Source organism: Ursus arctos, unplaced genomic scaffold (assembly GCF_023065955.2).
Source record: "Ursus arctos isolate Adak ecotype North America unplaced genomic scaffold, UrsArc2.0 scaffold_14, whole genome shotgun sequence".
In the NCBI taxonomy this organism is placed as follows: domain Eukaryota; kingdom Metazoa; phylum Chordata; class Mammalia; order Carnivora; family Ursidae; genus Ursus; species Ursus arctos.
This window is the reverse complement of record NW_026622808.1, coordinates 28865394-28893343: the sequence shown is the minus strand read 5'-3', so window position 1 is coordinate 28893343 and position 27950 is coordinate 28865394. Positions and strand designations below refer to the sequence as shown.

General features: G+C 54.4%; 1 protein-coding gene across 2 annotated transcripts; it reads right to left on the bottom strand.

Moving 5' to 3' along the window:
• Positions 1-833: 833 nt before the first annotated feature.
• On the bottom strand, positions 834-27950 carry MAU2 (MAU2 sister chromatid cohesion factor). 2 transcript variants are annotated; one of them, XM_026500606.4, is made up of 19 exons: positions 27653-27950; positions 20279-20296; positions 19819-19884; positions 19046-19141; positions 17745-17839; positions 16040-16067; positions 15583-15738; positions 14249-14395; positions 14072-14162; positions 12779-12882; positions 12125-12202; positions 11772-11837; positions 9760-9846; positions 8361-8410; positions 8091-8168; positions 7778-7889; positions 5075-5165; positions 4115-4242; positions 834-3734 (listed from the first exon to the last, which is right to left on the bottom strand). In XM_026500606.4, the coding sequence occupies exons 1-19, from the start codon at positions 27926-27928 to the stop codon at positions 3660-3662; spliced, it is 1842 nt and encodes a 613-aa protein (XP_026356391.1). In that variant the 5' UTR covers positions 27929-27950; the 3' UTR covers positions 834-3659. The 2 variants fall into 2 exon arrangements, with proteins under 2 accessions (XP_026356391.1, XP_026356392.1); XM_026500607.4 differs by having other exon boundaries at positions 9763-9846.

Here is a 27950-nt window from a genome sequence, read left to right as displayed (position 1 = left end):
AACAGCCACCAGGAAGAAGCAACCCAAACGCCCATCAGTGGCTGGACGGATAAACAAACTGGTCCATCTATACAGTGGAATATTATTCAACTTTAAGGAATGAAATTCTGATTCATGCTAGGTCGATGAACTTTCAAGTCATGTCGAGTGAAAGAAGCCAGACACAAAAGGCCACATGTATGATCCCATTTATATGACATGCCCCGAACAGGCAAATCCAGAGCCAGAAAGCAGAGTAGTGGCTGCCAGGGGCTGGGGAGAAGGGGAATGGGATTGACAGTTAATGGGGACACGGTTTCCTTTTGAGGTGATGAAAATGTTCTGGAACTAGACAGGTGCTGGCTGTACAACATGGTGAATGTATTTAGTGCCACTGAATTGTACACATTAAATGGTTAATTTTATGTGACTTTCACATCAAAAAGAAAAGAAAAATTGAAGAAAAAAAAAAAACCCCAAACAACCCTAGGCACGTGGAGGCTGGCTGATGTGTTTTCTAAGGACACAGGAAATAGGAACTAGCTGAGCAAGCAAATGTGTCTGTGGTGAAGCCAGGGAGGAACAGGCGGCGCTGTGGGCCAATGTCTGAGGTCTTAGGGGTCCCCTCTCCTCCAGGTGGGGCTGTTCTGGAGGAACATCATCAGTAGAGGACAAAACTCAGGTTCCCACCTGGTCCTCCAGGCCAGCGGCTGGGGCTCTGTATCCTCGCACCCAGTGGGTCCGCAGAACTCCCCGATGCCCACTTGCCGAGTGGCCCCGCCGGCCTGGAGAGAGGGCAAGAGCCGTCTCTGGAGCGGCGCACACAACGGACAATGCGACAAAGACAAAGCGAGTGATGGCTCCTGCAAATTATTTTACTCTGAATATATAGGAAAAGAAATCCACAAACGGGAAGCTATGTTCTATGGTTATGTCTTTTAAACAATGTTTTGTATTTACAAAAATTTTTTTCCTGATTAAAAGCACCAGCTGAAGTTACAGGCTGCTAAAACCGTAAGATATTACAAACCCATTAAAAGACATTATGCCAAACATACTTATTAAAAACCCTTAACAAAACAGAGAGACAATGCAATCAACAAATTTACCCACTGCACCAGGCAGCCCTTTTCTGATTTCCTTGCCAGTGTTCCCAGTAAGTGGGGTGGGGGAGTGCTTACCCCAGGGAGAGGACCCTCGCTTCACCCGCGGATGACTGCAAACTCCCGGCACAGGGGAGACAGCGGGCTGTGTGTGGGCCAGAGAACCCGGGGTCTCCCGGCCCAGTCCCCCAGACTCACAGGTCCTGAGGACCCCAGGAGGAGGCGGGAGGAACACACGAGAGTCAGACTAGCTTTCGGTCGTTCACCTGCCAACAGGGATCCTTCTGCTGCTCCCTGCACCGCTGTACGCTGAAGGGCTTGGAGCTCTTCTGTTTTTCCTGAACACCTAGTTACGACACTGTGTGAGGTCTCCCTGGGGGCTCACCTGCTGCCTGTCTTAAGTTCTTATGATTGAGTGAGAAACTGTGAGGCACTCAATTTGGACTCACAGGAAGGTACTTATGACAGCTTTATGTAACCAGAAGATGCTACGGTGAAGGGGAGGTTCAAAGCTTGCACATGCAGAAACGCATGTACTCGCAGTTTGGCTTCCATAAAGCTAGAGTGGAATATTAAATATTGAGTACTGAATTTTTAGCTGTAAACATAAAAACTTATCCTTAACTTTACATGAACATAGATAACAGAGTGGTCACTAAAAGCACTTTAACATCAGGGCAGATGTTAAGTTTTGAGGTTCTTATTTCAACTGCTCTACATAAAAAATGCCCTAGAAGCAAAGAAAGGTTTAAATAAATATGCAGAGACAAACCTGATGTACAGCGTGATTGAAGTAATGAGGGTCTGGAGAGGTCAGACAGTGCGGGGTCTAGGCCAATAGGGGCAGCCTGCGGCAAGAGGGGGGCTCTGTCCCACGGGTGGAGGGGAGGGCCTAGGGGATACCCTTGAGGGGGAGGAAGACAGGACAGGGCAGCTTGTGGCCACATGTCACACCCTCTTCTGTAGGCCTCACGGGCCCAGGGGGGTCAGCCAAGAAGGTGGCCTTGAGTAGCACGGGACAGTGCTAGGCTCTCCTGGGTGACCCAGGATGCCACACAGATGGTGAGTCCTCTTCGGACAAGCCCTGGCCAGCCCATGCCTCCAATCAGCAGCTCGCTTTGCACGCCTGTCGCTGGCCCCCAGTGGGCAGCAGGGGCCCGACGCTGGCCTGGTAAGGGCAGCAGCCCTGCGCAGGGAGGTCTGCTGACAGCCCTGCTTGTGGCTAAGGCACACTCAGGCCTCAGGGCCTGAGCAGCTGACCTGAGTGATCCCAGTGTTCCTTCTGTCAGACACTGAGGCTTTGAGAAGCAGCCCTCACAGTGTAAGGGTAACAAGATGCAAACTAACAAGCCACCCTGACTAGCAAGACCACTCACCACTCCTCTGTGGGGAGATGCTCCCAGGCACTGGAAGCCGGAGGAGGTGGCTACCTCAACTGCCCCCAATGCCACCATCACCGCTGGGGCACCTCCTCAACTACCCGAGAGGAGCACAGAACCGAGCACGGTTGTCTGAGCCTGGCAGAGCCCCCTGGGGTCCAGCTCAGGAAGAGCTTTCAACGCTGTCCCAAGACCCAAGGCAGGTAGGTCTCCTCATCCTCCCTCCTGAGAGCAGCGTGAGGGGCCAGGCATCTGCGAACGTCCTCTGCCGAGGCGGCCAGGGAGCCGCCAGGAAGCAAGCCCCTTCTTCATTCAGGCACCCTGAGTTGGGCTGAGGAGGGTCCCCTCCCTTCACCTCTGCTTCCTGCCCAGCAGTATGGATGCTGATGGGGGGAAGGCGGCGGACGCGAACACAGAGTCTCAGCCCCCAGCCCCAGCTCCGTGAATCCGCACACGCATGCACACACACGCACACCCGTCTCTACAAGAACGTGCACCTCCATGGCTGGACACTGAATCCAGTCAAGGTGCAGATGTTTGGAAGCCGAGTTCCTAGGTCCCCCAGGGTTCATGACCAGAGACCCTGGGTGTCAGATGGGGGGGACCCTGGACAGAAAGGCAAGCTGGGGAAAGTGGTATGGTGGGATGTGCATTTTTGTCCCTGACACGCGCCATCACTTCTTCCCTCCAATTCTGGGGCAGAAACTGGCATTTTGCCTCTGGGCTCTGGAAGCTGCTGTGAGCAGAGGAAACACTCCAGCCAGGCACGGAGGCCCAGGCGATGGAAGTCATGTGGCAATGCACCAGCGGTACCACCCACCCTGGCAACTGGCACCCCACTCCCCGCCCAGACACGCTCCCTTGAAGGCGTGACTCAGACGTGGAAGCAGAACTGGCAATTCAAGTCCACTTTAAAGGATGGCTCTGGAAAGTTGGCTCCAATATCCCACCTGCAAGCCTCAGCACTGGGGGTCTTGTTACATGGTGGGAATGGCTGGCCAGCCCTTCCTGGGAGGGCGGAATCAGCCCTGCACACTCCCCAGGGACTTGGAAGCTCTGGAGACAGTCAGAAAAGAAGCCTGGGGACACCCACTCCAGCACACCTCCCAGGAAAGCTCAAGTGCCGTCTGGATGGAAGTCGGGGACACACCGGGCCCCACAGAGGCCCCAAGAAGCTGGGCGGCTCCCTTCAGGAGCCTCACAGGAGGCTGGCCAGGCTTGTATTGGGTCCATTCTGAGCTTGGAACTGCACGGGGGGTGGGCCGTCCGTCCACTGCAGAGGGGAGAGAACACACAGGTGAGGTCCTTCCTAGGAAGGAGCAGAGGTGTGCCGGGCCACGTGTCTGCCCTGGACTGCTGCTCTTTTCAGGCTGCCTGCCCAGCCAGGGCCCTTTGTCCTCCACGCCTGAGTCAGCGCGGCCCCTGGGAAGCACCGTGTATCACCCACTTAGGGACTGACACCACCTCCCCCATCTGAGGGGGCTCCTGAGGCCAGGCTGAGTTACGGATTGCTGGAGCCATGCAGGGAGATGGCAGCCAAGTGTGTATAACCCCTTTCAGGGCACATGCCCCCTGGGGACTGCAAGCCAAGTGAGCAGGCCCTGAGGAGTCAACCAGCCCCCCACTTTACCTCCCCAAACCCAGTGCCTATACCGTGATGAGGTTGTGTTCAGGGAGACTGCAGGCCTCAATATGGTCCTGGAGCAGCTGCTGCGAGAAGTTCTGGTGCATCTGGGCGGCTTCGTGGGCGTCCATGGCATTCCCGCAGGCCTTGTTCAGGTCTAAGGGTGGGACACACACAGGGTGGATCCACCTTGCCCGGCCCCATGTCCTCCCCTTGGACACGGGTAGAGCCCTAAGGTCAAACCCCACTCTACCTGTGAGCTCCTGTATATCTGGCACGTCACCTGCCCTGAGCCCTGCCTGTCTCAGCGTCAGCAAAGCCCACCTGCCAGCAGCCCTCACACATACCCTCCCGAGCTCCTGAGTCACATTCTTGGAGGTGGGTGAGCAGTGTGGCCAACACAAGGGTCAGCTGGCAGGGAAAGCCCTCAGGGCTCCCTGTGGACACTGGCCCTCCCGGGGAGGTCCTGGCCAATCCCCGGGCACACGGGAACTCACTAGAGCAGGGCGTCCGACACCCACTCCTGAGGCAGAAGGACCGAATGGATCCACAAAGCCCACTGCAGATGGGCGCAGCCTGCCCTCTGCCTCTTCCCCAAGGCCCTCGGTGAGACTCTGCACTGTAGTAGCGCCGGCTGAACAGGGGAGGGGCAGTAACAACACCGACGCCTGCTGAGAGCCTAGCGGGCACCCGGAGCATCCTGGCCAGTACCGCCCACAGGGACGACGGCCGCGGCCATTTAGGGAGAAGGCAACCGAGGGTGAGGGCTAGGGCTTGCCGATCCTATGTGGCGCCGATGTCATGAGTGAGCCTAGTGCCCACTGCCCCCAAACAGGGCCTGCTGCGGAGCCTGAGCACGTGCTAGCACTGCGACAGTGGCGGGGAGAGGCCAAGTCTGAGCACGGGCTAACCAGGGCTTACCTGCGATCTCCTAGGCCTGGGCTCTCGGCAGCCCCTGCTCTCTGGGAAGGGCTGGCTGCCGCACTCACCTCTCAGCAGGGCCGAGGACCACAGCTGCACTGACATGTCCGGGATCTTGCTGGCCAGCTGCATGGCGGGCACCACCATGTTGTTACTCTCCTGTTGACCGAGAGCAGCCAGGGAAGGGAGTGGGGGCTGGGGCCAGCAGTGGCGCCAGCCCAGGACCCCACCCGCAAACACCCAGCCCAGATTGTGCCTTCCTCCTGCTGCCTGGAAGGCTCCTACTCCTGCTTCAGAGCCCATCTCAAATGACCTCCTCTGATGTACTCTTCACCTGCCTCAGGAGAAAATAAACTGCCCCACTCTTCAGCTCCGCATTACCTCCCCATCGGGGCGCTGCTGGCTACGGACAAGTCTACACGCCTTTGTCTCTAACCAGAGCAAAAGGCACTGGTGGTAGTCAGCTCTGCACCCAGATCAGGAGCCGATTAGCAATGCACATTCAGAGGTCCCAGGGCCTGGGAGGAAGCAGCAGTCTGCCCTGGCAGGGTTGAGGAGGGCTGAATGGATAGAGCAAAGAGGAAGGGAGGTGTCTCTTCGACATACAAGGCCACTCTCGTGGCAGGCTACCTGACATGTGGGCTGTGGGACACCAGGGCATGTCAACTCTCCAACCCTGACTGTGACTGCACAGCGCCGCGCCCCTCAACGCCTAGGAGGTACTGAGAGCAGGCGGGGGCCCTCAACACCCACCCCTAAACCCATGATGACTGGCAGCACTGCGCCGACCCTGCTCAACCTAGGGACCACAAGCTTTGCTGGCCTGGATTCAGGATTCAAGGCGACACGGGAGAACTCCCTACATGGCAGCCCCTGGCAGATACCTGCCACGTAGCCAAGAGATTTACAAATCATCAAAACCAACTCCTGAGGCCTAGCCTCAACACTGGCAGGATTGTGTCAAAAACACAAAAGCCCAATGACTTCACGCTGCCCCCTGGCTGGCACCTCAAAGATGAGCTCTAGGTGGGTCTCAAAGCTTTTCAGAATTGAAAAGTCTTTCCAAGACCTCAGAATGCACAACAGAACACGTAAACCTACTCTTCTCCTTGAGGCCTGGGGTTGGGCCTCTGTTTGGAAGCTGCCAGGAGAGTGTCCCTTGGCTTTCCTAGGCAAGGCTCCCCGTGCCAGCTTGTGGCCCCACAGGATTGGGTACGAAGATGTGTGACTCTTGAGAGGTATCCGTGTGAGGCTGCTCACGGACTCATGAGGCCTGCGGACACGCCACCCCAGCAGGCTCAGGGCAGAGCTGGCTGTGTCTCCCTCAGATCTGGAGCCGCTTGAGGCCAGGCTCGGGTCTGCGGGCAGCACACAGGGAGCAGTGGAAGTCCCTAAATAAGTTCTGTAAGATGCCCCGGGATCGGCCCAAACCTGAACCAGAGCTGCAGCCGAAAAGCTGCTTTGCTTACCCTGTCCCACGCAAGGTGGCTTCTGGAGACTACTAGACAAGAGAGCCAGTGAGGTGCGGTTCTAAGCCTGGGTCTGCAGTTTGGGGCTCTGTGACCTTAATCTCCCCAGCTGGAAAACGGGGTAATCACATCCACCACACCAAGACACGAGGCGGGCCGCCCACACTCGGCAGAGCCTCACGCGGAGCCCGTGGTTCCCATCCGGCCTCCAGACACACGGCGAGGCCAGTGTGCTCAGAGGCTGAGGAATAGGGTGACAGAACGAACCCAAGCGCTTCCTCTTCCTTTACAGGTGGTGATGTCCCAGTGTTCAGGCCCCGCCACCAGGACGTGAACTGCAGGGCCCGCTGGCCACAGCAAATGCCTGTCATAGGACTATGGGGAGGGGGACGTGCCAAGGTCGTCAAAAATGCTCACTCTTAGGAAGCCCTAGGGTTTGACAGATAAAACTCTCCGGGCCAAGACATGTACCCCGTGTTAGCTGAAGTGAGGCTGGCCAACCTATGAAGCGTATGCTGCTTCACAATTCTTGCTGCCACCGAAGAAAACTCTCACCCAGTGGTGCGGAGAAAGACAAGATATCAAATCATAGAACGGCCCGAAAAACAAAACCTACGCGTAGGCAGAGATAGGTACTGGAAAGAGCCAGAACACATGCAACCATTTTCTCCTCTGTTTCTCACGCTTTCTACAACGAACATACCATATTATATAATATGAACAAACACTACCTTAAAAAAATTAACAGCCTCGACAGGTTGATAGGTAAGAGCAGGCGAGCAGGTTAAGAGCACACCCCAGATTCCCCATCTGACTCGGAGACTTGGAGTTGGCTGATCCCACTGGGGACCAGCCCCAGGGGGCCATTCTAGGTAAGGGTGAAAACATGGCATGCCCTGAGGACGACACTGTGTGCTGGGCAAAATAGAGCTCAAGGGATCTGGCTGAGAGGACACACCTCTCCTCCCTCAGGTATTAGCACACAGAAAGGGGAGCTGCCTTCAGCCCTGCCAGCTCTGGACAGCTCTGGACAGCCTGTGGAACTCTGCCTGACCACTGCCTGCAGCCGGCACTGGGCCCATCTGCCACACAGACCCACACTCCAGGATCCAAAACTCCCCCAGCCCTGCCACCCCCCCACCCCGCCCCAGCCTGAGCCTCACTGAGGCGCCCCATGGAGTGGGGAGTGGAGAGCTTCCTGAGGTAAGACCACTGAGGGGCAAAGGATGCAAAGTGCTGCTAGGTGGTAGTCCCAAGCCCCATTCTGGCCCCCTGCCTCTCGGCCCAGCCCCGGGCACTTACTCTGTGGTTCCCCAACACATAGAAGATATGGCCCAGGAGCACAAGGGAGCAGGCTGTGAGACGGTTCAGGTCCTCTGCGTTGGACATCTTCAGAGTTTCTCGAAGAAATCGCCTACGTGAGAACAGATGCTGAAGGCCCATCGGGACGCCTTATCGGTAGGAAGAGGCTGCAGCCACCTCTAGGCCCTGAGCAGAGCCCACTTGTTTTGGGGACAGAGGCCCTTGGCACATGCCGTCAGGAAGCAAAAACCACCCAGAGAGCCAGCCCAGGAGATGCCAGGCAGGGGGCAACCCGTCTTCTCCCTGTACTCACTTGGCCTCATTGTAGCGTCCCTGGAAGAAGGAGAACAGCCCGCGCACGTAGAAAGCTGCTGCTCGCAGGCAGTGTGAGCTGACAGGAGAGATGAGGGCACACTTAGTGGGGTTTTTGTGAGTGCAGCAGGTTTCCAAAGAGGAGTGGGCAGAGGGGGCGAGAGGCATCGGATACACAGGGCAGTTGGGTCCCACCAGGAAAGCACCATCCCAAGAGCAGAGAAAGTGTAAGCCAATAGGTCAAGGGGACCCCCCCACTCAGGCCACCTACCTGACAGGGAAGCTATGGTCTGGATTGATCCTTTCCAACAAACTGTATAGCTGTGGCAGAAATGTCAGTTAGGATCATTCTGCATTTTGAAACATGAGAAAATTCAGCCTCAAATATTTCACTAAATTGACTAGGGCTGCTTGCATTTTCCTAACCCAACCTGAGAGCATCATGCCCTCACGCCGAATCCCATGCCTGAGTAACCTGAGCGGGGAGCAGGGTCAGGACCTGCGAGGACAGGTGAGGGCACTACAGGAGACTGCACATGGCTGTTTACTTCTTCGTCCCCACCCCCACCCCACGACGGGAATCACGGCCTCCAGTGTGAAGGGTTAGGATTGGGGTCCTCACACCCTCAGCCTGCCCCAGGTCAGATGAGGGGGCTGGGCGGTCAGGGCAGTGGCTCAGTCTCAGCCTTTGTATGGTCAGAGGGGCCCAGTGTGGGGGAGCGAGGTGGGAAGACTGGCCCACGAGTCTTGTGGGCTGGGGGTGGGGTTTCTCTGGAGGTGCAGGGATCCTGGGAGGCTCTGATAGGCAGCCATGTGACTGATGTTCTAGGTCTCCTCTGGCTGACGAGGAGGGAGGGGTAGAGGACATGGCTGAAGTGAGCTGAAGCTGCTTCCAGTGTCCCCACAGCACCTCCAGGAGGCAGACACCGGGAGAGCAAAGACACAGGGAAGCCGAGCTCTCCCATGACCCACCAAGTGTGACCCATGGAGCCCACTCCTAGCCCGATGATGACCCTGCCCATTGCTTCCTAACTGCTGGAGCAGACGCGGCTGGGCTTTCCGCTCCCTGGAACCAACCTTCTTATAGACTAAAGATAAAATGAAAGCCGTGGAGATGGAAAAGTAACTAAATCTCAGATACTCCGGAGGCAGGAGGCCAGGGCTGGAAGAGGGTAATCCTAGGGCTGAGGGGGGACCCCAGGGCTGAAGGGAATCGCAGGATTGAGGGTTGCAGGGGGAACCGGTGTGAAGGCACTTATCCTATAAGGGCAAGCCCTGAGAGCCCCCTAACCCTTATGAGGTTGGGTCTTAGGACAACCTAGGAGCACAGTGCAAATGGCTGCCTGAGCTGCTGCTCCTCAGAAGTGAGCCATGAGGCCTCACTGACATTCTAGAACAGACAAGTCAGGGTAGGAGAAACTGATTTTTTTCTGTGCAATTCAATAAAGCCTGGCTCATTTTTAACAGGGAGAAGTGTTATTTAACTAGGGAATGTTCATGTCCTAGATTGGTCTGTCCCAGCCATGCCTGCAACTCTGGGTAAGACGGTGCCGCCTGATAGAGGGTAAAACCCTGGAGCTGCTGAGATTTGCCGGTGCCCAGGACCACCCCAACCCCCCCCCCCCCAAATAAGAGTTGAAAAGATACCAAACATGAAGCATGTCACCTACTACCTCTTGGTGTCTATTTCCTTCCCGTATATACACACTCGCCAGATTGGTCACGATGAAGGCCCACAGCTCCTGGTGGTTGGTGAGCTAGAACAGGACACACGGGCATTAGAGGGCCAGGCTGGGCACAGCCCCTCACACTAGGGCCACCGAGTGGCACAGGAGCCGCCCAATCCTCCACAGCAGCTAATCTGGAATCCCTTTCTTTCTTTTTTCGTTTCAGACAGATCTCCTCGCCTGCCTCATGAACCCCAAGAGCATGGAGCTGTTAGTTCTCCTTACTATAAAGCCGTCATCCACATTAGGAGAAACAGGAAACAGAGAAAAGGAAAACCAGCCGCCCCTGATCCTGCCCTGAGAACGCACTGCACTTCAGTCTATTTTCTGCTTGTTTCTCAAGACTGAGACCCAGACAGCCCCTCCCTCCACACCACAACCAGTGACCCCTGGGGCCCCAGGGTGGGCTGACACAGCAGAGGCATGTGCTGGTCCTGGGGAGGACACCGCCAGGAGGGTAACTGAGGCTGTAGGACACCGGAGATGCTGCTGACGGCTGGTGGCGGATGGACCGTTGTCCTCAGTTCTTGGGAAATAAGAATGGTCGAGAGAGGGACCAATCTGAGCAGTCCGAGCAGCACCCAGATCCTGGCTCCCGGTGGGGCTGAGTGAACACAGCTGTGCAGGAGGCTGAGGCTGCCGAGGAAATGCAGCCCCCACCCACAGGCCCCCATTATGTGCCAGGGGGCCCAGGAGGTCTTCCGATGTGAGCATCACGCTCTGGTTTGTTTGTTGTAGGACCACAGGAAGAGCACGTGTCTGGGGCCAGGGGGTTGAGTGTGTATCCTGGCTGCACCACTTCCCACGTGGCCTGTAGGAGTGCCGTGTGGACTCCCCCGAGGCGCACACCATCAAAGCAGCAGCAGCGCCTTGTGGGACGTTGAGATGGGGAGGCACATGGCCACGGGTAACTGCAGGGAACAGGGCGGCAGGGTGTGGGTGTCCCGGTACCACTGCGGCTGGCAGTGCAAGCTGCCCAGGGCCCCGGGGAGTGGGCATGGACGGAAAGGCTCAGAAGGCCATGGGGGTGGGCACGCTGCCAGAGGCTCCTGCACATTGCCAAGACCAGTGGCAGAGCTGGCAGCAGCCAGAGCCACACGGAGCATCTCAGAGGAGCAGTGATGCCACTGAGCCTAGCCCCAGGAGCAAAGAGATCTGGAGACTGGCACGAGGGACACAGAAGAACTCCTTGTCTGACAGGGTGCACGCAGCACCCCCCACGCCCCTATGCCTCTGCCTGGGGCCTCCTCAGGACCCCTGGGGAGAAGGTGTTGCCAGCCTCCTTTTCCCGTGAGGACACTGAGGCCAAGGTGGGGATGTGCCTATCTGGTCCTGGAACAGGACAGGCAGAACGGGGACCTGGCACTGGGCTACCAACTCCGGCCGGGATGGCCCGTCCAGGAGGATGTGGCACCAGCTTTCTCCCAGGGCCTGTTGCGATCCTGAGGCGAGGACGTTGCCCCAGCACAGCTCCTTCATGACCCCTAGAACAACCACGCTGTCACAGGGTGAGGGCAGACCCAGTACTGCCATGGGGGTGGCTCCAGGGAGCCCCTGAGCCCTGCCGAGTGACTCTGCATCTTCGGCTGTGACAGGAGCCAACACCAACCTGGCAGGTCATCAGGAAGGCTGGGAATTAGGAGTGAAAGAGGCTGAAGGGGCCTCGGTACCAGTGGGCACTGGGCTCTCCCTGATGGCTGCCCTCCAGGTTCGCCCCACTCCAGGCTGGCCGAAAGCCTCCTGCCCACAGCTATCCCTTGTCCTACTGTGCTCCCAGCGCTGGCCTTGACGTGGAAAGCTCTGGATAAACAGCACTGTCATGGCTGGCGTCAGGCTGAACGCGGCAGTCACCCACTGTGCACAGTTTTGTGCCGGGGTTGTCCTCCTCAGAGACCACGCCCGACTCCTCACTGAGAAGCACCGCCCGCCCCTTGGAGTGAGGGCCGGCACCTTACCCGCAGGGCTGTGGTGAACTGGGCTTCTGCATTGTCCATGCAGTTGACAGAGACGCAGTACAGGCCCTGGAAGAAGAAGGCATGGAGGGCCTGAAGCCACGCAGTTCACCCAGGGGCACGTGGCTCAACTAGTGACGGCTGAGCCAGCTTCCTCTGCACTTTACTCCAGCAGAGGGGCAGGAAGATGCCTGCGAAATTATCCTCTCCTCCCAGGACCCAACTCCACTGAGACTTAAGATGCTTATCAGAACACAGCCCACCAGAACATTCTAGATCCTGCCTGGGGCAGCAGTCACGGGACTCCTCCCTGGAAGGGGGAAGGGGGCTGGGGGCGGGCAGCCCCGGGCACTCACCAGCAGCGTGTGCAGCTGTGCCGCGTGGTTGGAGAAGAGCCGGGGGGACTGCTGGCACAGCTGGCAGACCTGGGAGATCTGCCAGGAAACAGCATGCTCACCATCACAAGGCCTCCAACATGGCACCTGGTGTCCCAGCAGCACTCCGGAGACCCCAAAGCTGACAGGTGTGCCCAAATCCTACCTTCCCTGGGCCACAAAGTCCCAGCAAATGCGTCTGTCGTGAGGGCCAAGTGCAGCCCTGACCTCCCTGAGAATGATGACCCCTGTCCACTACCCCCACTTCATCCTCCCTCTCTAACATGTGTCTCAACCGTACAGCACCTTCCCCCTACTCAGGGCCCCCACACCCCCCTCAGGAAGGTAAACATCAGAGATTATGGGTTGGGGCAGGAGGAATGCTAGGATCACTGTCAGGGGACCCCAATTCCTCAGGCCCTGTGTTCCTTGGGCATGCAAACTTTTGGGGAAATGGCCACTGATTTCTGTTATGTCCATCGGGGTCACGAACTAACAAAGTATAGTGAAATGACAAAATCGGATGTTCTGCTGACACACACCGGGCAAATTTACACTCTCCCATGTGACGACTTCTGAGACCCGGCAGACTCCAACAGCTTTCCCACCCATGCGCGTGGCCTCTGGCAGCATTACCTCCTGCAGCGCGGTGGCCTTGTGTCCTGTGACAAGCCTACACATGATGATGTGCTCGAGCAGGATCACTTGGAAGGAGGACAGGATAGGGCTGCAGTCAAGCACTGGGGGCGAGAGGTGGGGGGTGAGCACTCAAGGGGCAGCTGGAGAAGAGACCCTAAGAGATGGACACAGAGCCTCCTCGGGACTTTGCATCCTCCCACCTCCCCTCACACTGGCCCCTTGGCTACCAGGTCTGAGCCCATCTGCTCTGCTGGGCACCAGCTCAGCACCAGCTGTCACCTCTCTCAGCGCCCAGTGCACCCCAGAGTGAGGGGATTCATCTCCCTATCGGGGGGGGGGGGGGGGACAGGCTCAGAGCCAGGTTTTAGTGACCAGAGCATTCTAAGAATAAGAAATCCCTGGAGAGGTATGTCTTCCATCCTCACTCCACTGTGACCCAGGGGAGTGCTCCAGAGCACTCTGCACACAGTGGGTTCTAGAAATGTTGCAGTAGCCCAGGAGAGTGAAATTGTGCAACAGGCCTCAGGCAGCAGTGAGGGAACCCAGCTCTTGGCTTCCTGAGAGGCTGTCCTCACACTGGAGCCAGACGGCACCCACAGCCCTTTCCCAGCTCATCTGAAGGGAAAGAACCGCCATCCCTGTTGGCTTTGGTTCTCCAGTTCTGAAGGCTTCTCCCCCAGCAGCACTGATAAGGACACAGGAAGCAGATGGAACAGATTAACAGGGGTGCCGAGCCACCCAGGGACACGTGCGGCTCTGGGTTCCTACGAGTCAAAGGTCCCGGTCCCACAGGATGGATTAGATAACCATCCAGGAAGAACCCACGACCTCCAGAGGACCTAGTGTTGGTCAGGGAGATCTGAGTTTCAATCCCAGCCTCACCCAGCGAGGTCCATGTCACAACAGTAAGAACAGACAGCAAAAGCAGCCACCGCCTCTTTCAACTGAGCACTGCTGTCCCAACAGGCCCCACTTGGGACCCACTAACCCTCATAGACATCTTGAGCAGTGGGGGGGTAGGACAGAGATGGCACAAGACCCCCCTCCTCTGGCCAGGGATCAAGGATCAAGCCTAGGCTTGGCCTGCTCTGCCCCAAACCCAGATTGCCCCCATCTTCCAACTGGGTTAACAAGACCCACGGGGCAGGGACTCATGGTGACTGCTCAGGGCCGCTATCATTCTGGGTTCTTCCAACCAGCACAAGAGGGGGCACTCAGGCCACCCACCAGGGGGCGCTGTGGCGCCGCAACCTGCCAAGTAGAGCCCGACCCAGCCCTGGAGAGTCTTACTCTTGAGCTTCTCCAGCTGCATGAGGGCTTTGTCTGTGTACTTCTGCGCTTTCTCCAGGTAGCCAGCCTGCATGGAGTGCATCACGGTCACCTGGCGACAAGACCAGACAGCGGTGGTCACTGTGACCCTCTTCTCCGCGCTGGAGCCACCAAGGCCCCAGTGCCCCAGAGACTCACCAGGTAGACGAGCACACACATGTGCTCCTTGGGCAGCCAGTGGAAGAGGTCGGCGGGGTTGCTGGGCAGGATCTCGTCGTCGTGCAGCGTGGAGATGGTCTGGATGCACTGTTGCAGCTGCTTCAAGCATGGCTTCACGCTCTTCACCTGGAGGGCGGAGGGGCACCCAGCACCTGAGGGCCTGTCTGCTACCATGGCGTGCCAGGCCCGAGGACAGGAGGCCCCCATGGTGGTGGCTGGAGCTACCTCTCTGCCCCTTCCTCCCAGGAGCTGCTGCTCTGCTCACCACCTGCAGGAGGCCCACCCCCTGATGGGTCAGCCAGCTCTCAGGGTGCAGGGCTGGGCCAGGGAGGTCGTCTGTGGGATTGAGGCTTGGCCACCACCCAGTTTGGGGCCCAATACCAAGCCATGAGAGAAGCCTGTTCAAAGACCCTGCTCAAGCCACCTTCCTTCTCTCCTACAGTAACCCCCGGAGAGGAAGGTAGGGCTGGAGCAGCTGGTTATCCTGGGGGGTGGGAAGTGGCCCCCTGGGGGTCCTGCAGGCTCCATGGCTTGTACAGACTGGCCTCTCTGCACTGGAAGCCCTGTCCAAGGCCCCCACAGGCCATCTCCATAGCCATCAGCACCCCATGAGAGTCTGCTGTATACTCCCATGTGCTGAGTGTGGTGTTTGGCCCAAAAGGCATAGCTGGGTGCAAGTGGGGGAACAGAGGAAGCCCCTGACCAATGAGACGGCCACCAGGCTCTACCTGCGGCCTCCCAGCACACCAGAAGGTCCTGCCTGTGGTTGGTCACCAGGCCAGGGTAGGGTAAGAGGAATGGAGTAGCACCCCCGAAAGGCTGCGATGTTCACCCCCACACTGATGCAGCTGCTCCTCAACCACACGAGGATTAGTCTACTCTCAGACAGCTGATCCTGTCAGTCCCTTCTCGAACTGCATAAAGCTGTCATCAGCTGGGGGATGGTGGACAGACACTACTGGGGCACCTGCTGTGGGCCAGGCACCATGCCACAATCCTCAGTTTATTCTCATGGATTCCACAAACTGCCCTTAGATGCCTTCAGCGGAGCGTGCTGAGTGCACATGTGGGCCACCACGACTCCCGCCATAATGCTAGGAACAGGAGACCCCCATTTTCACAGTGCCCGCTGCCCACGGGGACAAAGCACTTGTGCCAGACCATGACAAGGTGTGTAGGGAAGGCTGAGACTCCAATAATAGACATGTCGTGCGGCTAGTGACAGGAGGCAACCACAGAGGTGACGTCTTGGCCTAAAGCCCACTCGCAGCCTGCTCACACCCATCAGCCCTCATGTGGGAGGCACTACGTACCTGCCCAGCATCCAAGTAGTGGGTCACCTGGAGGACCAGGAAGAAGACACGCAGAGACTCCTTCTGGATGGGGTTCCCTTGCCAGTTCTCAACTATCTGTCCACAGAGGGTCAGCAGCGGGTGCACTTCCTGTAACTTGCGCTCCATCAGCAGCAGCTGGGGAGGGAGGCACAGGTGCTGGGAACATCTCCTGGTACCCAGGTCTGCCCCCCTCAAAGGGACCACCAGTGCCACACAGAGAGGACACAAAAACCAACCTGGGGCTGCTTCTTCCTTAGCACAAATCCCTGGAATCAGAGTTTCACTTCTGAACCCAGCAGGGGCACCAGGGCCTCCCCCTTGCTATAGTCGGCTGTGTATGAGGGTCTGGGCCCCCAAGAGGCTACACTATGGCAAGTGCGCAGGGCCTGGCCTCATGTCCTCCATAATAGCCCTACTCCACCCGGCCTTGACTTACCATTCCTTTGCTGAGCAGGAACAGGGCCCTGGAAAAGAGAAGGTGAGTTAGTCTGTGAGGCTCCGGCACCTCCTGGGATGACTGTGCCACCCCAATGTTCATGGGGACCTAATGTGCAGCAGTCCCTGGTGGTTCCCAGTGAGGTCTGCTTTATTTATGAGGCCATTCTACTTCACCCCGTTTGATCTTTACTTTTTTTGCCAGAAGGTAGGCTCAGAACGTGTGGAGGAACAGAGTATGGAATGGCAAGCGTGCAACAATTCCAGCCTGGCTGACACAGTAGAGAGGGGCTGTGCGTCAGTGGATGGCACTGGGCAAGTGCTGATGGGAGGCAGGGGCTCCTGCCCACAGGCCCCCAGTTTATTAAAAATTGAAGTATCTGTCCCAACAGTCTTGGCAGAATCCCTGTGTGCTATGATGGACACCCCATCAAGTAGGTGCCATTCTCCCCCCCATCTTCCGGGTGAGGAGACTGAGGTGGGGAGGTCACAGTCACACAGAACAGATGTCTATGCTCCAGGCCACCACGCCATTCCCCGTTGTTACCTCACAGCAGGCAGACTCTAGGGTCTACATGCCCATTGTCCAACCAGCGAACTGTAAGGATGGGAACTTTATATCAAGGTTCCCACAGTGTCACAGATGTTATCACCCTAGATCTGTGGTCAAAGGCTCCAGGCCAAGGGATCTGCAGCTGCTGTGCCCTGCTGGAGCCACCCCAGGCCGCGTGTCCACAGTGGCACAGAACCCTGGCAGGAGACACTCTTGAGTGAACATGTGTAGTGCTCCACTGTCCCCATGCCCTGCAGGGCCTGAGTGGCACCAGGAACCCAGTGACAGCTATAGCACAAAGGGGGCAGGAAAGGCCAGGAATATGGGGCCAGAGTGTATGACAGCCACCATCTCAGGGCAGGGTGGTCAAGGGTCCAGGACAGCCTGGGGGAAGCTGAGTGGCTCCAGTGGGCACTCTGAAGTCTAGAGTTCAGAGAACAAGTTAGGGACAGTTTTTTCCCAACAACTCCAAGGCTAAGATCAGCCCCCACGAAACAGAACTTTCCAGAACCCTAATGCATACAACAGAATAAGAGCACTGGCGCCTGGTGCCTGTCTACTGTAGAGTTCTTTAAGAGGAAAAAAAGAAACAAGACTTGAGGCCTTCACAGAGGATACACAATGAAGCATCAGTGCCCTCTGACCCCTGACCTCAGAGCACCAGTCTCCAGACCTCGGTCTAAGCAGTTCTGTGGGTAACATGAACCTACATCCCGTCTTTTATACAAACATCCACTTACTCTGTCTTCTACTGTACATCTAAAAGCTCCTCAGTGTCCCGAGCGGGGATGCCAGGGTTGCCCACAAGCACTGCCAAGCACACCTCGCACGCCCTCTGGGAGCACTACTCTTGCGTCTGTGCCTCAAAGGGACCAGCCCAGCACATCATACAAGTACTTCTTATTTTAAGAGACCCTAGATTCATGCAAGCACTGAGAATGCAGGCTGCCTTCCCTCGTCAGTCCACTGTCCCTTCCAACTTCATGAATCAACGGGACAAGAGACATCCGGTGCTTTCATCTGCATGGTTTTTACTCTGAGCAAAAGTGATCCCCGTTTCGAGCCAGAATGCCAAGGCTCTTTGTTGTCCGGGACAAGATAGCCAGGCTGTCTCCAAGTAAGAGGGAGAGGGGTGTAGAGAGAGGGTGCTTACCGTGTGTACTCGGATCCCACCACCCGGGCGTACTCAGCCCCCACACCCAGGAGGTCGCAGGCTGACACCAGATCCTTCTCAAGTGTGTGCAGTTGCTAAAAAGGAGACAGCAATGACACTTGCTTTACAGAACCTAGTACCTGACCTTAGTGCTCTGTCGATGACATAAAACTGAACCTCCCCACACACCCACAAAATTGTTTCAGTGTCAGTTTTGAGCTAAATCAACCAAATTATCTCATCATGTTAATTGCTTTGAGTATAGAACTCTACTTCGTCTACGGTGCACCTCATTTAAGCTTGACGGCTCACAGAGCCAGCAGTTAACCCTTACAGGCACAGACCCCCAAGAATTTGTGAGCGTGTACTTTGTGTACTTTGCAGATCACCTCTGGGGGCTAGTCACTAGGGAGGCAGCCAGAGGGGCCCCAAGTGAGGAGGGACTCCCTCTGGGGTAAGTGTCTATAGACGTTTCAAGCAGAAAAGGCTTAACAGGTTCAAAGGAAGGTACAGTTGCAGGGCCGTGGTCAGCAGCTTCGGCTCCTGCATGCACCAATGCAGGTGACTCACAGTCTGGCTGCACAGGCAGGTTGACAGGGTTGTCATGGTGGGTGGGCAAGAGCAGCCTGGCAGGCAGGCTGGTTCTGAGACAGGAGAGACCGGAGGCCAGCCAGTGGGGGGGGGGGGGGGGGAGAGCCCAGAACAAGAGAGGTGTCCCTCACAGTAGAGCCCACCTGTCCCCCATCATGACCCCAAGCCGGCAGACCTCCCCACTGTGGCCAGGAAGGCCCAGCCTTTCTTAGAAAGCCTACCACCACTGGAGTGTCTCAGAGCACAGGGGCCATCCGTGACTGGGGAACTTAAGGGAGGCCGGGTCTGGGACCTACATGGAACCTGGGCTTTACTCATTGCCCAACGGGCAGTCCCTTGGAATCTTTCAGCTCTTACAAAACACAGTGGATCACTGGCAAGAAATGCTCCCCAAAGTTAAAAGAACATAGGCCAAAGAAAGCCCCAGAAGGGAGGAGAACACAAAGACAAGACCCTGTGTCAGCTCCCATGGGGAGGGACATTCCCACCATCACCCTGGGTGCTGCCTGGGGGGTGGGGGGGTGTCTTACTAAAGATAGAGGCTGGTTAGCAGGTGAAAGAAACATCCCTGTGTCCGCACCCATTCAGGGCAGCAGCCTGAAGAGGGTCAGTGCGTCCTGGAGTTTGTTATTTGTACTTGGGTGGGCCTGCCGCAAGGTCAGGGCTCCTGCTAAGCACCCGTGCTTCCTGGCTGGGCCCGAGGTACTCACAGCGAGCTGGAAGAGCAGGCGGCAGTGCCAGTATGGAGTCTGCTGTGAGATCTGGATCGCTTTCCGCAGCAGTGGCTTTGCTGCGTCTACGGAATTCTGAAAGGAAACAGTCAAGTTTGGGGAGGAAAAAACAAGCCGGCAAGCAAGCTGGATTCCTTATGGAGCAGCTGCGGCACCAGAAGGCCACTCCTGTTCACGCTCACCAAAGGATTTGTGGGTTGCCAATTTACTTTATTAAAAAAAGAAAAGATTTTATTGGGCTCATTGGCTGGGAAGTTTTTGCACTGCTCTTAAAATAACTCCTCATTCAACTAAACTGAAAAGTAGCTTTAGTCCAAAATCCTGAACAGTCAAATTAGACAACAAATTGCCATCTTTCCTGTTCTGCAACCAGAGAGAGGGGCCAGGGATGTGAAGCAGGCACTCCCTGCTGCCCAGGGAGCCTCATGCGTGGTTGCTCAAAGCAGGGAAAGGTGATTTTCAGCTATGCCCGAGATCAGGAACCAGGTTAAGAAGACATATGGACTTGTTAGGAACGAATTGCCCTAAACCTAGGAACAAGGCTATTTTCCCACAGTCTTTGATAAAAGATTTTGCCTGCCTTCATAGGAAGTGATGACCCATGGATGCTCTATGCCAGGGTATGAGAAGTAGAAAGTAATGGGAAGTATTAGAAGCCAGAAGGGAGTCCACTTCCGAGAGCCCCAATTTGCTGTTGTGTCTTTGCTATAGGGAGAGTGACTTTGCTTTCAGAAACTTTCATGTGCTCTTACCTCTTGACAGTATAACTCAGACAAAAGACTTGCTGCTTCAAATTTAACATCTTCAAACTGTTGGATCTAATAACATCCAGTTAAGGAAGGAGAGACACAGCAAAGAGATCAGTTTAAAAGGGCCACAACTTGGGGTTCTTACATTGTAGAGGCTGGTGGGACAGGAGCATTCCTGCCTGGTCTGAAACGTCAAGGTCACTTACTCCTCTAGCACTCCCCGTGTCTGGTACCAACTGGGTTAGAGCTAGATGACAGGGCACAAACAGGAGCACGGCACCCACAGGGAGGATGCTGGTCTGCAGGGGTAGCCACATCGAAGAAAGGATTCTTTGGGGGGGGGGCAAGGCCTAAAACTTTGGGGTGCTTCATGGGGGGGATTCAAATTTACAATACTATCTTTGCTTCCCACCCCCAAATGGAGCTCTCCCTAAAGGGAATGGTGCCAATAAGAAAAGGATACTTGCTGTGATATCAACCACTGAAAAGAAAAAGAAAAAAGAATTAATTTTCAGCCAAATACTTGGTGCCTGCTTACTGGCTCCACTTCGGGGTTGATAGAGGTTGTCCTGTCACCAAAAGCTGCAGGTGTTCAGTTAAGTGGGAAAGTGGCCTGCCTGGCCTGATACGGTGGGCTCACTTTCCCTGCAATCCCACAACTAGAGTGCACCCAGGGAGAAAGAATGAGTACCTGCTCCCCTATGGACAGAAGTTTTCTCTCTTGCCAGCCCCCAAAGTCAGATTCAGAGCCCCCTCCTACCACAGCAGAGATGCTTCCTTAGGAGGAGTGCTGAGAGACCCTGTGTACCACTCACTGCAATACACGGACAATCGGCAAACCATGACACAGGAATCAATTACAACTGGAGAGTGGGTCGGGAAGTGCCAGTTCTTCCTGGAGAAGTGACATTTAAAAGATGCGTGGAAATGAGCAAAGCCAGCCTCAGAGTGGAAGCGGGACTGCTCCAGGAAGGACTGGTGTGGGCAAATATGGCCAGGGGGTGGTGGGGACGGCTCTAAGACCGTCCTACCCTCTGAGCTCACTGTCCTACCCCCTGCTGGCACACACACCAGCAGTGGGGACTACTGTGCCCTGCAGCTCCACGTTCCAACAGGAGGCGGTGGTCAGGACGTGCGTGGGCCAGTCCACTACATGAGGCACACCAACCATGCTGTCAGACCACCTAGGACTCAAACATACACCGGACACCGTTCTTGCCGACCCACTCATCCTACACACATTCACAGAGCCTTGTCAATTGCTGGCACACGATCCGGAGCTGAACAGAAGACCTTGACTCACCATGCTCTGTAGGAGAACACTGTAGGTGGGGGGGGGGGGGATGATGCCTGGGGTTGGGCCTTGAAAGGTGAGGGTGTAGAAAGTGAGGCGGGAGGTGTCCCTAGGCAAAGAGGGAGTAGGAGATGCTCCGTGCAGAGAAGAGCCCATGAAAAATGCAGAGGGCCAGGAAGGTTAGGCTGGAAGTCCCGATGGATCTCTGTGCCATTCATGTGGCAGCACTGCCTCTGGATGAGAATGCCCTAATATCATTCCCTGAGCCTTCCTCACTCAGAGGCATAAAACAGAAACACCCGATCAGATCTGGGTTTTAAGAGTACCTAGAGGCAGCAGACAGAATGTGAAGGGAGGAAGAGGGGCCATGGGGCTACTAGTCTTAGGGTTAGAGATGCCTCTGGGCCAAGGGCTCAAGAAGTCACAGAGGGAGGGAAAGACGGAGCTGCCTGAGACCAGCTGCCTGCAAAACATAGGTGGGCCAGGAGGGGGCGCCGTGGGAGAGGGAGAGAGGAACAGAGAGACCAAAACCTCCAGCACCACTGGGCTCCTGACAAACACACATGCACGTGCACACATGCAGGGCCCAGGCAAAAGGCACTCTGCAGCCAGGCTGAGTGTCCGCTCCCAAAGCCTCCCGGCAGCAGGGACAGGAGGGGTTCAGGGTCCCCAGGGGGGCAGGACCAGCTTCAGCCACATGGGTGATGTCAATGGAGCTGGTAAATACAGAAGTCAGGGTGTGCTTTCTATAGAAACCACTCCTCCCCACGGGGAAGGTCAGTGCAGGGAGAGAAGCTCCCGAAGACCATCAGCTGGAAGGAGAGGGGAAACTGGTGGAAGAAACTGTGTGACTGGAGACACGGTTGGGCCGGGAGAGCTGTAAGACTAGTCCTGTGTCAGGGCAAGTCAGTCACTTTCCCAGGACTGTCTGTCAAACAACTGTCAAGCAAACAAAAGACGTCATTTCTGTATCTTTGTAACATTTGCAACATAAATTCACAAACCAGAAATATGGACACCTCAGAAAATATATCTCACAATACACAGAATATCTTACCTAAGGTGGCTACTTTATTCAAATTTGCTACCTGATCTATATGTTTTACTATGCAACAAAAATAGCTTTTATGTCTCCTTCCTCATGATGGGAAAGAAGCCACTCCTGGGCAGCCTGCAGCTGCAGGGCAGGGATACAAACTAACACACCAGAAGTTCCTGGGGTTACCTTGGGGCTCTCAAGGGGAAGTAAGGGCCACCACAGGGCCAGCTCAAGCCCTGAGGAGTGGACGGGCTTGAACGAGCACATGTCTCATACCTGGAAGATTCCATCTAGGGCTGACAATGTTTCAAGACTTCTTCTTCTTCTTCTTCTTTTTTTTTAAAAGATTTATTTATTTATTTATTTATTTGACAGAGAGAGAGAGAGAGAGAGAGAGAGAGAGACAGCCAGTGAGAGAGGGAACACAAGCAGGGGGAGTGGGAGAGGAAGAAGCAGGCTCACAGCAGAGGAGCCTGATGTGGGGCTCGATCCTAGAACGCTGGGATCACGCCCTGAGCCAAAGGCAGACGCTTAACGACCGTGCCACCCAGGCGCCCCTGTTTCAAGACTTCTTGTACCTCAAAATCAAGATAATTATTTTTTTTAAATCAGGTTTTTAAACCATCAAAATATGTTGAAATAGTTATTAACCGCAACTCCTTTCGGATGCAAGCACAGCACTTAGGAGCCAGCCTGCCTCCTTCTGCTGTGTGACCTTGACTATGAGAAAGCCCCTGTCAGCACTCTCATTATCAAGTTGGAAGTCGTCCCTACCTCATGGGTTCGTTGAGGATCCAGTGAGATAGTGTCCCTGAGAAGACCCATGCAGAGCCTGGCATGTAGAAGGCGACAACAATACGTCAATGATTTCCAAGCAGGAACAGGAATAAATCAGGGGTTGGAGGGGAGGCAGGGGGACGAGTTGGTGGAACTGTGAAGGGATGGTTCCTAGACAGATTTCACATCCTGAAGTCAGAGGAGGCTCAGAGAGTGAGAGTGAAGAAAATAGAAATGAAAACAGGAGGAAGCACAGATCACTCTACCATGAAAATGCTTAATGCCAAGCTCTGCAAATACAGCTTCTGCACAAGGTTTTGCTCCCAGCGATGGGGCATGGAATTTGGCAGGACACAATGCTGAGGGATGAAAGATGTGCTCCAGCCACGTCTGTTGATGAAAGACCCAGAACTAAGCCCTTTTGGGCCTTGAGAAGAGAAAGGAAAGCATTTAATCACTTGCCGAGAAGGTAAACCAGAGATTCTCAGGTTAAACCTGGAAGCGGAATTAACAAGCACCTGGATGGCACAGTTTGAAGCTGCTTTCTAAGTTAGGGAGCAAAACCACCACTAAAAAAGCAGCTCTATCCCAAACCCAAAGAGAAAGCAAACATGGCATCGACAAGAATACCACAGTCTGGGGCGCCTGGGTGGTGCAGTCATTAAGTGTCTGCCTTCGGCTCAGGGTGTGATCCCAGCGCTCTGGGATCGAATCCCACATCAGGCTCCTCTGCTAGGAGCCTGCTTCTTCCTCTCCCACTCCCCCTACTTGTGTTCCCTCTCTTCCTGGCTGTCTCTCTCTGCCAAATAAATAAATAAAATCTTAAAAAAAAAAAAAAAAAGAATACTACAGTCTAAGAAACTAGTGTATAAAGGAAGACTACCTGGATTATAAAAAATAATGAACAATTCGTCACAGAGAAGTAGCGTTTATTCCTCTGTGGCTTTCGAATCCGAGAAGCCTAAAATGATGATGCATTTTCTAGGCCAAAGATAAAGAAGAATGTGATCAAAAGTTTAGTTAACAGGATATAGACATACATCTAAGTACAAACATGCAGATTCTCTTGATTCCACAGAGGACACGCAAATGACTAAAACGGAACTGTCTGCTGGAACAACAGTGTGAAAATAAGGCAAGGGAAGACTGCAAATGCTGCACACAAGAACAGGTGTGCCGCAAGAGGAAAGCCAAGGTGAAGATGAAATGAAAAGGAACACAATACAAAAGAATTTACAGAAAATTAGCTTCACAAATTCTCTAGCCAAGAGATTTCTGAGTAAAGTGACATCTCTTATAATCAGGAACTATTTACTCCAGGAGTCCCAGAGCCGCCAAGAATTCTGATGACACACACCCACCATTGCCAAAACCATAACGTAAAAGGGGAGACTCTCAGGTGAAGGGTCTAGTCATGCACCACAACGGCTACAGGAGTTGCTGAGCAGACCCGGGGAATGAAGAAGCCAGCAAGTGATCCAAGGGCCTGCAGAGGCAGGAACCAGACAGACCAACAGCTTTGACCTCAGAGAAAGCTGCCGAGCAAAGGGAGAAAACATCCTCCATACCTCTGATGGAAACACTTAACAGATGAATCTTTCAAAGCTGGAGAACTGATGAAGCTGATGGGTAAGTATAAAGATTCTTCCTTTAAAAAAAAAAAAAAGATTTTATTTATTTGAGAGAGAGTGAGCAAGAGAGAGAGCGAGCACAAGCGGGGGGAGGAACAGAGGGGAGAGAGAGAAGCAGACTCCCCGCTGAGCAGGGAGCCTGATGAGGGGCTTCATCCTGGGACTCCAGGATCATGACCTGAGCCAAAAGCAGACAGGTAACCGACTGAGCCACCCAGCCACCCCAGATGGGTAAGTATATAATACATTCCTTCTATAAGGTTTACAAATACGGTTGAGGCAGTTAGACACTGACAGGAAGCAAACAGAGAGTAAATAATCTAATCTTATATTAAAAAAAGTGATTACCGAGGAGGCTGGGGGTTTCTCAAGAGAGAAAACAAAAGACATGAAAATAACAGGGAAGCCGAATGTGGTACTAAGTTCAGAGGCCCATTAAAAGTTTTACCTAGAGCACTCGTTAGTTACAAAAATCAGTTCAGAAAATAACAGCAAGAGGAATGATCAAGGATATAGTCACAAAACACTTAAGAATCATTTACATTAAAAAAAAAAAAGGCTCAGTTAGGAGAACATGCAACTACTGATTTTGCATTGTAAGATTAGAGCTCCAAGGTGGAAGCAGAGTTTATTTAAAAAAAAAAAAGAAAAGAAAAAGAAAAAGAAAGATATTTTTTGATACTCTGGGTTGGCTCTCTAAAAAGAAATTGGAACCTCCTTGGCCATTTGCTCTTCAGGACTAGAAACAAACCACTTCTAAAAGAAGAACACATTATGATTTTTTGTTGAGCGGGTCTGGGAAAGGAACGAATAGAAGTTGAAGGCAGCCTGATTGGGGGAAAATCACAGGACTAACAAAGAATGAAGATTAAAGAAACATGCTTGTGTTGCAACACAATGGGAGATTACATACAACTGCAGAAGGAAAATAGCACGGAGAACAGCACTTTAACTGAAATCTGGACAGATTCCCAGCGGGGGATGCAACAGAAAGGAAGGGATTTCCAAGTATAACATTAGTGTGACCTACAGAGGGGACCTTGTGGCTCTGTGGGAAACCCCACAAGATTCAGGGTTCTGTAAAATCAAGAGAAGACGTTTCACAAAAATAAGGGTTTAAATCATGGGTCCCAAAGCCCAGCAGTTACAAGGAAGCAATCTGAGGCACGGCTGTGTCCCCTCTACAGCACTGGGTGGGCCAAATGGGACAATATTCACAGCAAGTATGAACCACTGCTAGAAAAAGACTGAATGACCCCCGGGACAAGGGAAGGGCAGTGGCAGGATGTGTTGTGAATCCAGAGAAGGGAGAGCTTCAGAACCGCAATTCACTGAAGGCACTGGGCCGCCAGGCCTCAGCGGTCAGTCTCCAGCACGCCCACACCCAAGGAAGCCTGGGGCTTCACTTGATCTCAGCCCCATCATTGCCCAGGAGAGACCTTACACCAACCGGTCACAGCTCAGGAACTCCTTGGGATTGACCTGACATCCTGAGTCATTCTCCAGGTTCGCTTTCCCCATCCCATTCTGGCCTGCTCAAATGTCACTCCTACAAATAGACTTCCTCACTACCTCTGCCAAAAAAAGTTTCCCATCAACTCCATCTCTTCACCCTGGACCGTATTTTCCATGGTTCTTCTATCATGGCCTAACCTTTTACTACATATTTAACGTTTGTCTCTTTCGCACAAAAACATATGCTCACATTGACAGGGACTATTTTAGTCTTCACTGATCTACAGCACCTAGAATACAGCTTGGCACCTGGTGTGAGCTGAATAAATACCTACCGAATGAATAAAAGGGATAAAAAAACTTCATAAAAACAATAATGATTTATTGTCTAGGCACTGAAGTTGGTGATCCTGAGCCCAGGTCTGAGCCAGTTTTGTTAATAACTTGATGTGTAGCTTTAGGCAAATCACCCATACTGCCTCACTCATAAAAAAAAACCCCAAAAAACTCCTAAAACACTCCTAAAACTGCCTCCCTTCCTAAAAAAAAGGAAGGTGATCAAGCAAGGACTAAAGTCCCCTTCCAACTCTTTACACTCTGCAAAACAAAGATTTGATATCCTCCCGAAGGCAACTCATTACTGGACACAGGTGGGTTGGGATTTACCTCAGATCAATACATTTCAAAAAGTTAAGTTGATTCCTTTTAAGAAATCTTTCCTTTAATCCAAGTAAAGCTGGGTAAATGGCAAATGGAGGCTTGGTCTGATAGGAGCACAGTGTTGCTCTGACAAGAAACAACGCCAAGGCCAGGAAGGTCGTAATGACAGTCACTTTCCCACATTCTTAGAAGCACCAAGATCCCACAAGTCAAGTTGGGGGGATGGGGTCTCTCTTCTGACTAACAGATGATGGGAAGAAGGGAAGTCACCATGGATACTGAGAGCAGGAGCTTGGAGATGCCCTCCATCCCGCCCCCACAGAAAAAAATGGTCCTGGAACCTAGACCCCCTCAGTTCTGCGTTAGAGGATTTTAACCTCTCCTCTCTGAACCTCTGCCTCCCATCTATGACATTCTGCATCAGTGACAGGGGTACAATACCCTCCAGACACTTATCAGACTTCCAGGTCCAGGGAGGGGACACCTTCTTAGGTTTCCTAAAAGACCAAACTTCAGATTCCCAAGGGATGCCTGTACTGTCACCTTGACCCTCCCCTATCCTGAGTCACTTCAGGAGGCAACGTTCAGGCTGATGCTGGAGGGGCTGAGCCCTGAGGAGCTGGAAGTTGCAGGACCCACCGGCAGATCTGGTGACCTTCCCTAAGGCGCCAACATATGATATTCTCCTGAAATTCTGAAGAATTTGGGGGCCCTGTTGCTCCTGATAAGACACAACTCTGAGTGCCCTGAGCGGGGTCCCGGGGCCCTGTCTGTCACCAGAGACGTTAAGTAAGGTACAGAGAGAGGCCCTCGGGTCCCCTGAGAGGCTGGCGGCTTCGGGGTCTTGCTGCCCGTGCGGAAGTCGCGCCCCAGGTCCCCGAAGAGAGGCCAAGCGGCCCCTGCCCGCTGGGGTCGCAGTCCGTCAGCCCAGGACCCGAAAAGAGCCCGCGCCTCCTCCCTCGCGGCCGGGTCCGCGCTCACCGCCTTCTCCAGGTGGCTGCGCGCCTGCTCGCTGTTCTTGGTGTGGTGGTAGAGCACGGAACCGAGCTGCAAGTGTGTGCGGGCCTCGATGCGCTGCGGCGGCTTGAAGGGGAACACGGCCTGCAGGCAGTGCACACACAAGCGGATCTTGGGCGGGCTGGAAGTGCGGAAGTGCTCGGCGAAGCCCAGAAGCGCCAGGTACCACGACTCGGCCGCCTCCGCCTGCGCTGCCTGGGCCGCCGCCGCCTGGGCCGCCGCCGCCGCTTGAGCCGCCATTTTGGCCTCCACAACAACAAGC

Excerpts from the sequence above, each read along its gene's own strand:
- MAU2 (XM_026500606.4), bottom strand. The coding sequence starts at position 27,928 with ATGGCGGCTCAAGCGGCGGCGGCGGCCCAGGCGGCGGCGGCCCAGGCA. Across the intron at positions 14,396-15,582 it reads ACTACTTGGATGCTGGGCAG|GTGAAGAGCGTGAAGCCATG; the intron begins GTACGTAGTGCC and ends TCCGCCCTCCAG. Across the intron at positions 3,735-4,114 it reads CTGAACACAACCTCATCACG|TGGACGGACGGCCCACCCCC; the intron begins GTATAGGCACTG and ends TCCCCTCTGCAG.